Below are 13,721 nucleotides of genomic sequence, written 5' to 3'. Positions count from 1 at the left end.
GGCGCCCGCCCGCCGCTCCCGGCGGAGGCCGAGGGTGTTCCGGAGCAGGGGGGCGGCGGGGCCAGCGCGGCTTCGTCGGGGAGCAGAGCCTGCGCTGCGACGGCAGGACGTTCCTTCCCGGAACGCAGGGGTCACAGGGCCACGCACCGAACGCTGCCATACCAGGTACCGCCGCTGAAACGTTAGCTGGGAAATTAAATCCAGCCACTGGCACCCAGTACTCAAATAGACTGCGATAGCTGGAATCGCCAAAAACTTGGAAGACCCAGAACGTGAGGAAAGATACCAGGCTTTGCGCTTACCACGGAGGGCAGAGGAGATGGTGAGGAACATATTACTGTTTTACTACAACAGAAAGTTCTCTACGAGTGTTCCTTTGCCAACAATTCCTGGAGAAATCAACTAAACTTACAGCGAGGGCACTCGGGTTAAACACTAGGGCAGAGGAGTTCAACGTCGGTAGTAAAATGCTAGAGGAAGTAAAGCACCGCTGTGGGATCACGTTAGCTGTTCAGGTCACGGGTGTCTCCAGGTCAGAGCTGTGCAGCTGTCCCTCCCCTCCCCACATCGTTGGACGGCTGCCCCTGTTAGTTGTCCCTTCTCTAGACATAGCTTTGATGATCCCTCAATGATTATTTAATGCCATATTCTGCTGATTGTCATGATCCCATTTTTCCATCCTTTGCCCTTGACTGACCTTGATGCATGAAGAGAAGGTGAAGGCGTAAGTGTTGAGAAGGCAACGCTCTCAGAGACCAACATGGGCTGTGCAATCTCAGCACTGAGGTCGTGGGCACCTTTCAGGCAGTGAGCAATTCCAAAAATGCAGCCTGGGGAAGGCCAGCCTCTCCTCCATGACACAGGCAGGAGCCCGGAGTAAGGCACCGCACACCCCCCGCCTTTACTGCCCTGAATGCAGAACTGGCACTATCCCTTCAGCTGCCAACTATGGCACTTTCATGGAACAGATCCTTGGGGAACAGCAGGGTATGGCTACATCTCTGACCAGTCTGAGAGCTGTAAGAGAAAAGCAGCTGTGCCCAAGAGAACCTGTGCAATAGCCACTGAGGAAGGGACAGACTAATGAGCTGCAGGTCAGTTAAAGTCTCCAAGATTCAAGATTTGAGCTTTCATCCTCACTTTCAGAAAATACAGAATACACTTCAACTTTGCATGCAGTAGCAAAAGCAAAGCAAACTTCCTGGCAAGGAAAAATAATAAAAACCCACCCAGAATTTAAAGGTTGGCCACCTCCAATTTTTGTTGTCTCTGACAAAGCTTCATTTCTGCTCTAGGGGAAGGGAAAAACAAACAAACAAATCAATCCAGACCACAAAGGACTGAAGAAAAACAGCACTCGAGGAACTAGATCAAGCCTGCAAACAGGTGTGTAACTTTAATTATGGCATCTCTAAGTCACTAGCTTTGAAAGTCTACCCGGTCAAGACCAAGGTGAAAGCTGCTTCTTTGATGTGTGAAGTAGCAAATGTAATCTGTACATTTCGGCATTTGTACAGATTAGTTTTACTAGGTTTCCCATAAATCCCATTCTTAGCTTATCGATTTTATCGATTTAGCAATGAAAATTATAGCAGGGCAAGAGTACACTTAACTTCCGGAATATATGCTGAACTTCCTCTGAACTGATGTCTAATTTTGTACTACACCTTCCAGAATAACAAAGAGTTTTGAAAATAACATTGATAAACTATGAAACAGAAATGCCACATAAAACAATTTCAAAACCAACAGAATGAAATATGAACAGCAAGAAAAGTCTTCGTAAGTTTCTTCCAGACTTTATAATTTATTTCATAATTCTGCACATGAAATGTATGAACATTTAAGTATTTAGATACTTTGTACTTCTGCTGTGCTCATTTATTTGCAGGACAACTGGTGATCATGTCACTTCTTACTGAGCATACCTTCAACCTAGGAAAGAGGAAAAAAAAATCTTAGCAACAAGAAAAATCGATACAATGAATATGGTCAGAAACATCTCACAACATACTGTATTTTTAGCTAGAGAGGAATATTTATGGGAAAAATAACCACAGCACTAAAAGTTTTTCTATACCTAGTATAAGCAATTCTTTCACGTAGCATATCAACTACTCTGAGGCCATAATCCCCAAAAGACTTTTTAGCTGACAGAAACACAATTATGTTTTTTACATTGAAAAGGACAACAACCACAATTCGCACTATAATGCAAGTCTACGGGCATTGACTTTATATCATTCTTATGTGTACTATACAAGTGAAACTGAGAAAAATGTTTCCCACTGTAGACCTGTTAAAATAAAAAAAGAGGCAAAGATAAGCTATTTTTAGTGGCCTTGATCTCCTTGCCACTAAAGCACTTGTAAGGTATTTCTTTGCGACCTAAATTTATTATAGACGCTATAAGAGATGTGTTATTTTCCAAAAGTTTGCATGTCCAAGACAGAAAGCTGGCAGTGAATATGCACACAAATGAATATATGAAAATATAGATCAGTCATCACTTTAAAACTGGGAATGAGTTAGAAGAATAGCAAAAGCCAAGATGTAAAGTATTAAGGAAAATAATAAGGGAAGAAGATAAGTCAGTTCAATATCTTGATTGCTAACAGAAGTAGATCTGCAGAATTTGTGTTCAGCTAAGTCAAAAACATCTCTACATACATACTTACTATGAACATCCTGTACACTTATGTTGCCTCTCTTCTCTTCTCCTTTCATATTCCATTACATCTTCATTATGCTGCTTGAAAAGCTATAAAATAGCAGTACATGATAAACGGCTATACAATGCACAGCTGGAACCAGAGAACAAAAAGATTTCTACAGAATATAAAATTCCTATTATCGGAATGTAAACCAATATGTAATTATTGAGAATTGCGACAATACAGAATAAATTATCTGTAAATTATCAATTGTCCAGTGAGGCATTTTTTCCACACCTTTCTCAAGCATTTTCTGCTGGCTAATTGAGGGGAAGAGTGTCAATCAATCAATCCACCACCCCAAAAATGGTAAAAACCCCAAAGGGAATCCATCCCACCCTGAAAAGTGTTGTCATCATGGGAGTGCTGCTTATCCTGCACATTTCTTCATGAGAGCTACTACACCCTGCTTGCTTTATCAACATCATCACGCCTGTGAGTTCTCTGAAACAGGGAACATCTTACATCTGCATTTTGCTCAGGAAAAGGGGGTATGAATCAACTGACTACAGCTGAAAAATGAGAAGAGAATGCATCAGTAGTGTCTGATAAACACAACATTATTTAGGCACATCCCTAGGTGTTTGGGTTTTTTGTTTTTTTTTTTTTAAGATCCATTGGGGAAAATAATGTTAGCACCTTAAACCAACCAGCCTGAGGAATTAATTCTTCTGTTGTGGCTGTTTTAAGTTTGCACCAGAGAGGAGCTTGACAAGTTGTTTGTTTTTATAAAGAAAAGTGCAACATAGATTTGGGAAAACATAACTAATCAACATATCATGCTTCAATCTTGACACCTGCTATGACCGCCCTCTACCCCAATTAACTAAGTAGGTTGTAACCATTGCCTTCAGATCACTATGGTTTGAGAATAGTTAAGTTCAACAAAACCAAATGCAAACACTTACAAGAGCCCACAAGGCAGCACTGGTGCTAAAAGCCAAGCCAACTCCAAACCAGTTTGGTTGGTCATAATTACGTTTTTTTGCAACAAATGCAGAACGAGTAAAAGCTAAAAAGGCAGAAGATGACAAATGTGTTAATGTTTTTCAGGTTTAGACTACCAAGTCAATTACTGTCACTCATACATCAGGGGAAAAAACCCCAAACAAACCACAACAACAACAAACTCAAACAGATCCAATTATCATGTATAAATGGTCCCCACAACATTGTTGTAGCTCACCCATTTGTAGATATACTGCAGCATGCACTCCCTGATCCGAGGGAGAGGAAAGAGGGGATGGGGCGCTGCCAACAGTTCAAAGCAGTGCCTTTCCCCCCTTTCCTCTGGCCCCAAAACCATGCCCTACCGCATCTTTTGCTTCTGCCGCCTCTTGCCGTCCCCCGCGGAAAGCTCCCAGCCCCAGGCCTTCCCCACCTGCCCACCGCCCGCCCCACCGAGGGCACGCCCGGCACAGCCTTCCCGAGGAGGGCCGGCACCACAGCCGCGGCGAGGAACGGCGGGTCCTCCCCACCGGCCTGGGAGCAGCACCAATATCCCAAAAAATAATAAGAAATGACTAATTGGTTTGCATTAAAAAAAAAAAAAAAGAGGAAAACTGCCACTGCAGCTTGCTTTAATTCCAGCCATGAAGCGAGGAGCGTTCCAGCTGAGGGGACGACGCCGGCCCCCCTGGAAGCCGCCGAGCTCCACGGCGCTCGGGCCAGCGGACAAGGCCCGGGGGCACCGTCGCAGCCCGCTAACACACAACGCTCTCGGGGCGGAGAACGACAGACTCCCGCTCGCCTAAACCAAAACGGGCTCCCCACCACCCCGCCTCACACCGAGCCAGGCCCCGCTCTGCCCGCCCCACCACCGCTCACCGAGGCTCGGCGCTCCCGCCACCAGCCGCAAGCGCTTCGCCACCCTCAGGGCCGCCGCCGCCATCTTGTCGGCTCGGTCCGGCTCCGCCTACGGGGGCGGGGCCGCCCCGCCCCTCCCCCGGGCGCTGCGAGCGGACGCGCTCCCCGGCACGAGGCCCGGCGGGCCGGGCGGCTGCTGCGCTCGCTGACGGTACCGAGCGGCGCTGCCCGCCCCGCCGGCAGCGAGAGCGGGGTGCCTGCCCTCTCCGCGCGTAGAACCGGCTCTGCAGGCCGGGCTGGCGCTGCGGGCGTGGGCAGAGCTACGCCTGCCGCCCGCCCCTTCTTCCTTAAGCCCACGCGCGTGCAGAAGGCGCTGCACCTCGCAGGGCTGAGCAGTGACCGCGCTGCGCGGGCGACGTCCCGAAGCACAAGCACCCTCCCACGGGCACGCAGGGCTTCCTCCGCGGGGAGCGCCGCGCCGCCCCGGGGCCGCGCCCCGACTCCCCGGGCGGGCCGCGGCGCCCCTCCCCGGCCCGGCCCGGCACACCTGGCGGGGGCGAGGGCGGGGCCGGCGCCGGCGCGGGGTCGCGGCGCATGCGCGCGGGCCGCCGTGACCCGGCTGGGGAAGCCCTCCGCGGTGGCCATTTTGGCGGCGCCTCTCTCCGGCCTGCTCAGTTACCACGTGAGCCGCCGCCCGGGGCTCGGCGCGGCGCGGGGCAGCCCGGCGCGCAGACGGCGGCCGGGAGGGGCCGGGCCCGCGGCCGGCGAGAGCGCGGCGGTTTGAGGGAGGGCGGGGGGGGGGTGGGGAGGCGGCGGCGGTAGCAGCAGCCAGAGTCCGGCGGGGGAGGCTCCCGGCAGCGGCGACCGAGCAGCGGGGACGGGACGCAGCCTGTCCGCCCACCCCCCTCCCCGGAGCCCCTCGGCGGCGCCGGAGCCAGCGGCGGGAGCGGGAGCGGCGGGGAGGATGCCGTCGGTGAGCCTGCCGCCCAAGGAGAACGCGCTCTTCAAGCGCATCCTGGTGAGTGGCGGGGCGGGAGGCCCGGGCTGGGCCGCGGCGGGGGGGAGGCGGCGGCGGCCCCTGCCCCGGCTCACTCCCCGGGCTGGCGGGGAGCGGAGCCCCGGCGCCGCCCCGCGGGCCCGGTGCCACCGCCCCGGCCCCTGCGGCGCCCCGGCCGCCGGCTCCTTCCTGCCGGGGCAGGCCGGGCCGAGGGGCGCCTGTCACCCGCGCCCTGTCCCGCCCGGGCGCGGCCCTCGCGGGGCCGGAGGAGCGCCGGGGGCAGCCGTGTCTCCGCGCTCGCCCACCCGAGCCGGTGCCCGCTGCCGGGCAGGGCCGTGGCCGCGGCGAGGCACTCCAGCGGCTCCGTGAAATACCCCCGTGGCCGCTTCATTCGTCGGCTTGTTGTCTGCAGCCGCTCTGCTGAACCGTCCTCCCTTGCTTTTCTTTTTTCTTGCTTTTTATAACTCGGATTTTTGCCGTAGACAGTAACCAGCTTTGTTGGTCGGTGGGGAAGATGGCTTTCAGAGGAGGAAGTGGAGAAGGATGAAGGTTTTGAAGTCTTTCCGAAGTTTAACTTACAGCTAACTCTTGTTGAAGTTGGACAGTCGATTTTTTCTGGGCGGCAGCCGGCATATGGATGAAAGGAACTGCAGTGGAATCTAGACAATAAACCTGGTTTTCAGAGTGAGATTAAGATAGCATACAGTCCAAATACCACCAAAGTGTGCACAATTCAGTTACGTCTTAAGGAACTCGTTTCAGCTTTGATGCGGTGTTGCAGGAACCTTCTGTTTCTAAGGACTTGGGGTGAATTGAAAATGACAGAATTACATTAGTGAGCAACTTGAGTGGATTTATTCAGAAGATTCTGTTATCTGGGTCAAGCACTATATTGCTTTCTCTCAAAAAAGTCAGTTTTGTCAAAAAATCTTATGTCTTCTTTCAAAGAGGCTTAGACTACTATTTTGAATCCTTCCAGAGATCAGAAGTAAGATGAGTACTGTAGCCCTCTGGGAGTAACAGCACTCTTAAGGCTCTGTGAACTTGTGCCACTTAAGGGGGGGGGATTTCTGTAATCTTCTGTCACTTCTTTTTTCAAAATACTTTGTGAAAATGAAATAAATTTGTAGAACTAGAAATCTCATGCAGCTCCAGTTAGGGTTAAAAAGTAGTTACAATGAACTGTCAAGCTTATTTCTACTTTGAAAGATTCAGTCCTGCTTGGGAGTTGGTATGGCCTTGTTCTCAGTGTGCAATTTTTGATGTGTTATGAGCTGGGAAAATAGCCTTGTTGCTTGCTCATCCATTTTCCTTTGCATTGAGGATGGCTTGTGTAGTTACAAGACAAACTGAATCAAGGAGCCTTTTTGTGTTTAAAACTGATTGGTTTGGTTTTTTGTTTTTGGGTTTTTTTTTTTTTTCCTGGGCTTGGTGCATGGCTGTCTGAGGATTTGTGTGGAGAGCAGGAACAAGGGAAGAATAAGAGTTTCTTTGGATAAAATGCTGGCTCAGCACATGCGAGTTGGATAAAGCTTCGCAATTTGGTTCAGGTCAGAAAAGAGAAAGGTGTGCTCCAGTCCAAGCAGATTTCTGTAGACTGAAGCAATTTTAATTTTGTCCTTTTTTAAACTGAAAACCTTTAATAAAAACACAAGGGTTTTAGGTACTGGGTAGGCTAAAAGTTTTTCTGGCATTTTGATGTTTTCCTGTATTTTGCAGGGATGAGCCTGTGACATGTAGTCTAGTATTAAGACTGCCCTGTGATTAGTTGTCTTTGTAACACATGGTGAATAGACAAGGCATGAAGTTGGTTTTTATCACACTGAAAATTTGGCTAATGAGCTACATGTCTTCCTTGTTGTGGGTAATGACCCTACTTTGTGAAGTTTTGATTACGTGTTTGACTTGAATTAGTGAGACATCTTTTAGAAAGTCCCATTTATCAATGCACGTCCAAAGAAGCATTACTTCCCTACTCCTGTGCCTTCACTCCACCTCTCTCTTCCTGCAGCCTCTCCTCGGTCTACGCCTTCTTTTCGTGAGACTGTAACCCTTCATTATGTTGTATCCTCTGCCGCCTCTTCCTTTGGCCCATGGGTGGCTCAACAGCAGCAAGAGGAGCTTGAGTCTGCCTGGGCAGCTGGCTCCCCGACGGGACCTCTGAGCCCCGGGCCAGCTAACAAGGTGGTCCTTTTGTCTGGCCCTGGGTCAGCACATGCTGTCTCCTGGCCCGGGCAGACCACGGAGTTGTTCTGTTGAGCGTGCCTGGGTGATACTTTTTGTAGCAGATGCTTTGGGAACCAGCCGAGGTGGTATTGAAAGGATGCATTACCCTTCAAATAGATTATTACTGGTACACAGGCCGTTTACAGAAATATAAAATCATTCACATTCTGATTTTCATGGAGGTAGTAAACACAGGAGTTAAGTAGGTAACAACTTTGTACTTTTGTAAGTGAAGTATAAAATGAAAAAAAGCAAACGTATTTTGTGTGTATTTTAAGTTCCTGAGGCCTCATGTCTTGGCCATTTTTAAGAAGTATGCCTGTAACACCAACGTTAGATGTTAAGGTCTTGTGAAAATTACACCAAGCTGCCCAGCTTTCCAAAGCAAAAGGCAATAATTAGCCTTCAGCGTTTGAGGGCTTTTTTTGTTTGTTTTGTAGTAAACGTCTTACAGGATCAGTAAATTTCTTTTGCATATGGATTTGCTTGCAAGCCAGCACTTCCACTTAACCGACAGATTCTGAGTTCAGAAGCGTGTGCACTTTGCCTTTGCGTGTTGCAACACACTAACTAGACTAACCTCTTCTAGTCACTTTACAGGTATGTGGAGGTTCTAATAGAAACATTTTTCCATTTGAAAGGCATTTTACAGTTTAGTGTTCCTGTAGTACAAAGGGAAAGGAACCTGCATGATTTGTTTGAATAAAAAAAAACACCCATAGGATTATCAATCACCGTTCTGCTTAAACTTGCACTTCCATTAAAAAGAAAGTTTCTAGCTTATATTGTTATTACAGTTTTAACTATTTGCTGTTAAGCATGCAGGTAGATGTTCCTGTTCTGCTCAAAGGTTCTGTGGAATTTAGAAGAAAAGTGGATCTCTACATTTTTCTCTTTTTGTTTTTGATCCATTTGAACATTTAGAATGAATTGAGTCCATATCAGTCTTTTGGACGCATCTTAATCTCTGAGCAGCCCAGAGATTACTCGAGAAGAATTCAGGTGGAGGCAGAGGAAAGGGTAAAATAGCAAACACAGGAGTCGAAGGAATGGAGAAGTTGACTTTTTGGTATCCGGAAGGCTGGATGCACTATGAAGTAATGCTAAAAAGCAGTTTGCTCCATTTTTCCCCCTCCCCCCCTCTTACTAGCAAGTGTAAAACTAGTAGTTGTAGGAAGTAGGATTGACTGATTTTTTTTATTAAATATAACTGATGAACATTCCTGGCATTTTGCCAAATTATTCAGCCACTGTATCTGGTCAGCTACAATTCCTCAAATATGTTCAGTTTTGCTTCACAAATCCCAAAGACAATATTCAATTAACTTTTGTTTGGATGTAGAAGTTAAATATATTGAAAATGTATTGAAGAAATACTAAATACAAAGCTATTAGAGGTGCCATATATTATGTGAAAGAGTTTATCAGTTCCTTTAAGCAGCAGAGGATAAAGTTCTTGGAGTCATGATGTTCTGGCAGAGTAAGATGGTACAAATACTTCTCGCCACAGCTAGTGGTCTTAGCCTCTAGTTGAATACGGTTTGAGCAGGGAGAAAAAAGTCCAAGTGTTTAAGAGGTGAAACATCGTTGCATTTTACGATGCAAACAAACAATTCAAGTGAGGAACTGAGGCTTTGTTTAAATAGTTTTACTGATTTATAATTCTAGTACCTACTGTAGAAATAGCGTACTAAAGAAGCAAGATGCCATGCTGGTCTGGGCTTGTTTATATTACATTGTATGCAGATCAGAGTTTCTCAGTTTGTTCAGGACTGGTGATTATCTGTGGTCTTCATGATGTCTGGAGAGCTATACATCTTTCATCTCTCTATCAATTACCTGATGTGCTAGGCAGGCTTAATCAGGCACGGCCAGAACCTGTGTCCTCCAGTGGGGCATTACAATAACCAAGATGTCTGCTGCAAGAGAGGGGAGTTTCAGTTTCACCTTTAGTTGGTCATTTCTATGGTAACGCTGCTGTGCTTGAGGATATTTATCTTTCAGCTGGTCTTCTCCCTTTCCATGCTGGTTTTGACAAGTGTTCTCCTAAAAGATATAGGAACTTCCTAATGATAAAAAAGCCTGTTGAACAGCGTCTCTTCAATGGCTCTGCTGTAAATATGCCAAGTCCCTCCTGCTGGGCCATCTTCCTGTTTCTTCATTCCAGAATCTGCTCCCTGTCCCTCCACTTTCAAACTAGACAGACCTGTGCTTCTCCTTCACTAATACTTGCACCAGCACCAGTCCTTTAAAAATAATGTTCTGTCTCACAGAAGTTCAGGTGCTGACTTCAAGGTTACTGAGGTGGCAGACTTGGAAATGTTCTCTTAAGTGATCTTGATTGAAGATTAAAGACTGATTTCCAGAATTTCGCTTTTATCAGTAACCAAATAAATTAGCACATTTTGTACGCAATCATTGTTGCATTTGCATGACTGTACAGTAATCAAGTATGCTCACCACTGGAGTTTCACCACATACTATCTCATCTGAAACATGGAATTGCTAACAAGGGTTTTCCAATATCTTGGCTGTTGAGATGTCAATCACTTGTTTTTCCTTTGCCAAAAGGAATACCCTGCTTGGCTTTGCCAAAAGTAATAGGAAAAATTATGTCTTGGTTGAAACATTGGAATGGAAGTAAAGAACAGACCTGCTGCTTTAAGCAGAGTCACTGTTACTGTTTTTCTGAAATATTTCTCAAACTTGCTAAAAAAATTAATTACTCTTTGAGACTGTAGGATACCATTAAGGAATCACTTGAGTAATACTGCTGTTCCTAAAGCCTCTTCACCAAATTAGGCCATTTGTTGTCATTGGGGCTGTCAGAAATTGTAGAAACAGGATTCCCTGCTGTAAATTTCTCAGAAGCAGCGTAATTTTGTTCCTTACCTGTTTTAGTTATGAAAATAAAAGACTTTATTAATAGAAACGCATCCTAATTTCTTCACAGTTGTAAGATCATAACCAGTCTTATATTGTTGTCACTATAGATACTCTCAGCTGAACCCAAAGTGGTTTTTGTAATGATCTGAAACTAATCTTATTTGGGGCAATGGACTTGATCCAGCTTATATGGTACTGCCCTTTATTTTGGTTAGAATTTGATCAAGTTGTGTTTATTCCTGTTTTTCAAAGGTTTTCTTAATGAATTTTTGCTGATTGCACTTTCTGGGCATCTCAAGTTTAAATCTCTTGTCCACAGCGGCACTGTGTCGATGCAACAAGAGTGGTCATAAGGAGTTATGTCTTTTCTGGTTTTGCTGATAGGGGATTTAGAGAAAACGAACAATTATTCATTGCCACCCTTAAAACTGAGGTCAGTGAGATTTGTTACAAGGATTTCTGTTTGCTTCTATGATGCCACACAATCAAGTTAGCAAACCTTGTAATGTTGAAGAACAACCTTTCTTATCTTACTAACCACATTTAACTATTTCGCAATGGCTCAATGCTACAAGACAGCATCTCACATACCTCAGAGCTAAGGGTGAAGAGTGCTCTGGACATGGGTAGAAAACGTCAGTAGCCTCATCGTGTGTCTTGGGCTATGTTGTGAGATACAGCTGAGTTGAAATGTCCATTTAAGTCCAGAACAACCTATTGTGTGGCTCCGTTAGCCCTTTGCATGCCGTATCTTGGAATTTTTAAGTGATTTACGTAGTTCTTTTCAGATGATCATTAAAACCCAAATATATCCTATTCATACCGGATCTTTTGGGAGTACAGTGAGTTTCATGCTAAATTTAGAGGTGAAACCTGAACATAGGGGTTCCAGGGTAGTGGACAGAAGTCAGCTGATCTTAGTTGACATGGCCAAATTCATGGTAATTCCCCCCAAGAAGGAGAGATTAAAGTAAGCAAGTAGTGGCCAACAGAACTGATGTTGAATAATGGATTTTTCAGCAAGAGTCCTGCTTCACTGAGTGAGGATTTCTAGTTTTACTTGTAGAAGAGCTGTCACTATTTGTCAACAGCTGTTCCCAACCAGATTTTGTCAAATACAGGAATAAGGCCAATTCAAAGCATAGACATAGCATAGATTTTTTCCTGCCCCAGTATTAAATGAAAAGGTATGCATATTTCTTATCTTCTTCCTAACTAATTCCAGTTTGAACTTCTGTTCCTCTGGTTATATTCTACCAAGTTATAAAGGTATCGATCACTTCCAAAAAGTATGGCAAGCTGTGCAGGAAGAGGATTTCTTAGTCCCTTAAGTTAGGCAATTGCTGAAGCTGTTTATTATACAGAACAATTTTGTTCATTAACACCGCAGAGCAATGGAAGAGGATGATTGGCTTCAATTTGACAGAAAAAAATTATGCAAGTTTGCCCCAGAGTTTTTCAGCATTAACATATCTGTGAGGTTTGTGTGGGTTTTTTGAGTCCTCTTGTATTTGTCATGAAACTGAATCAGTGTGGTGGAAGCTTTTGCCTAGAGCTGTTGAGCTGTTTGATATGGTTAGTGCTCAAAAGACCCACTAATTCATGGTGAGTAGTTGCTCCTAATGCTTCCAGCTTTCAGAATCTTCTTTACTACATTTAGCTTGAATTAGCGCACCTTAGTGACTTGACCTGATCTATTCTGTGCTGGAAAACAGCCTTGAGCTGCGCAGCGCCTGGACTTACTAACTTTAAGGTGCTGCATTTGAACTGTGCTGGAAGAAATAGATAGCATCCGAGTGGCAGACGTGCATATCATGCATTGTAAGTGCACACCTTAGCTAATGCTAAGGCCAAGTATGCTAACAGCTTCTGCTGCCAAAGGTCTTACGGCATTGTAGTTGCCAACATTGCTGTGTGATGCCGCAAGTGTACGTGTTCATGGCTGCTACTGGGAGAAACGGCAGAGTCCCCTAATGAGCACATTGCTGTAGGTGAAAGGATTTGTCCACCTTGGTTCTGCTCAAGCCTCACAAACCCTCAGGGAAGAGGATAGCAGAGTGTCGAATCCCTGAATTGTTCTGGCAGAGCAGCCTGTTCTCAATCGTACTTTCTCCTCGGGACTTTCAGATGCAAGTGCCCAGATACCAGTGCCCGTGTGCAGATCAGTTGTCCTATCTGGTAACTCTTGTATATGATGGGGAATAGTGCGCAATACATTGCCTCTTACGATGACACGGGCTATGTCACCTGCTGAGGAAGAGAGGCTGAGTACAATGGACTAGCGATGAGAAGTTAAGCTTGCATCTCCACTGTCTCTTGGGGCCGAATCCAATTTTCGTATTCATTCAGTGAAGAAAATCTTGTTCTTTGGCTAGTCCATCATAGCATTGACTAAATTAGGATGCTTGCTTTAGCGGAGTTACCGTCAGTGAGAAGTGATTTCCTGTGGGGTTTTTGGTGGTGTTTTTGTTTTTTTTTAAAGTACTTGAGTTTGCATTCATTTTAATTCCGTTAATTTGCAGATATTGGAGTTTAAAAAATTGGCGTTAAGTTGGAGTTAAAAGTGTGACCTGGGAAAATATGTAATCTTAGAAGAGAAAACAGCTAAAAGTTCTTCATACTGTTTTTTGCAAAATGTCTTTTTAATAGAAATTGCACACTATTGTTTTGTTACTGTTCCAGTTCAAAGGGCATAATGATTGGGAATGTGATCCCATCCTACACACCTGAGACTGCTATATCCTTTTTATTCTCACCCCACTCTTTTGTATAACCAGCTGTGCTGGTCCAAGTAAGAATAAAAAGCAAGCAGTCAATAATGCCCCAGTGCTCCCATTTGTGAGCTTAGGGAGCAAACGGTACCTTCTTTGCTTCGATACTTATTCTTGAGGAAAAACCTCTGGTTTTGCATGCTTCCAGGTAAGAAGACAAAAGGCAGCTTCTCCTTTATGTTGTTCTCCTATGACTATGTTCAGCTTGCTCGTGAGACACTTGGGTCTGCTTCTCACCTGTTTAATCAGCTGCAAAATCCAGCCTGGATGGACTTTTATGAGACTTTCTTTTTTTTACTACTGCAAAGTGGTTTTAAAATG

The 13,721-nt window shown here is 45.7% G+C and overlaps 2 protein-coding genes across 7 annotated transcripts in view; one reads left to right on the top strand and one right to left on the bottom strand.

Moving 5' to 3' along the window:
- Positions 1–1,783: 1,783 nt before the first annotated feature.
- On the bottom strand, positions 1,784–4,671 carry NDUFC1 (NADH:ubiquinone oxidoreductase subunit C1). Of its 2 annotated transcripts, none has more exons than XM_075150128.1 (4): positions 4,542–4,671; positions 3,623–3,726; positions 2,671–2,761; positions 1,784–1,935 (listed from the first exon to the last, which is right to left on the bottom strand). In XM_075150128.1, exons 1-3 carry the CDS (start codon positions 4,603–4,605, stop codon positions 2,678–2,680), a joined length of 252 nt encoding a protein of 83 aa, XP_075006229.1. In that variant the 5' UTR covers positions 4,606–4,671; the 3' UTR covers positions 1,784–1,935; positions 2,671–2,677. The 2 variants fall into 2 exon arrangements, with proteins under 2 accessions (XP_075006229.1, XP_075006228.1); XM_075150127.1 differs by having other exon boundaries at positions 2,679–2,761.
- Positions 4,672–5,307: 636 nt separating this feature from the next.
- Positions 5,308–13,721, top strand: part of NAA15 (N-alpha-acetyltransferase 15, NatA auxiliary subunit) — a 41,059-nt gene continuing 32,645 nt past the window's right edge. For 2 of the 5 annotated variants that reach the window (XM_075150121.1, XM_075150122.1), the window contains exon 1: positions 5,377–5,538. In XM_075150121.1, the coding sequence (XP_075006222.1) occupies positions 5,485–5,538 (54 nt within the window). In that variant the 5' untranslated portion in view covers positions 5,377–5,484. Of the gene's footprint in view, positions 5,539–13,721 lie in introns of all 5 variants that reach the window. The other 3 variants (XM_075150123.1, XM_075150125.1, XM_075150124.1) reach the window with 2 other exon arrangements.

Source organism: Calonectris borealis, chromosome 4, assembly GCF_964195595.1.
Source record: "Calonectris borealis chromosome 4, bCalBor7.hap1.2, whole genome shotgun sequence".
In the NCBI taxonomy this organism is placed as follows: Eukaryota; Metazoa; Chordata; class Aves; order Procellariiformes; family Procellariidae; genus Calonectris; species Calonectris borealis.
This window is presented reverse-complemented; position numbering and strand designations above follow the sequence as displayed.

Excerpts from the sequence above, each read along its gene's own strand:
- NDUFC1 (XM_075150128.1), bottom strand. The coding sequence starts at position 4,605 with ATGGCGGCGGCGGCCCTGAGGGTGGCGAAGCGCTTGCGGCTGGTGGCG. Across the intron at positions 3,727-4,541 it reads GGCGGGAGCGCCGAGCCTCG|CTTTTACTCGTTCTGCATTT; the intron begins GTGAGCGGTGGT and ends CTGCCTTTTTAG. Across the intron at positions 2,762-3,622 it reads GTGCTGCCTTGTGGGCTCTT|CTTTTCAAGCAGCATAATGA; the intron begins GTAAGTGTTTGC and ends GCTATTTTATAG.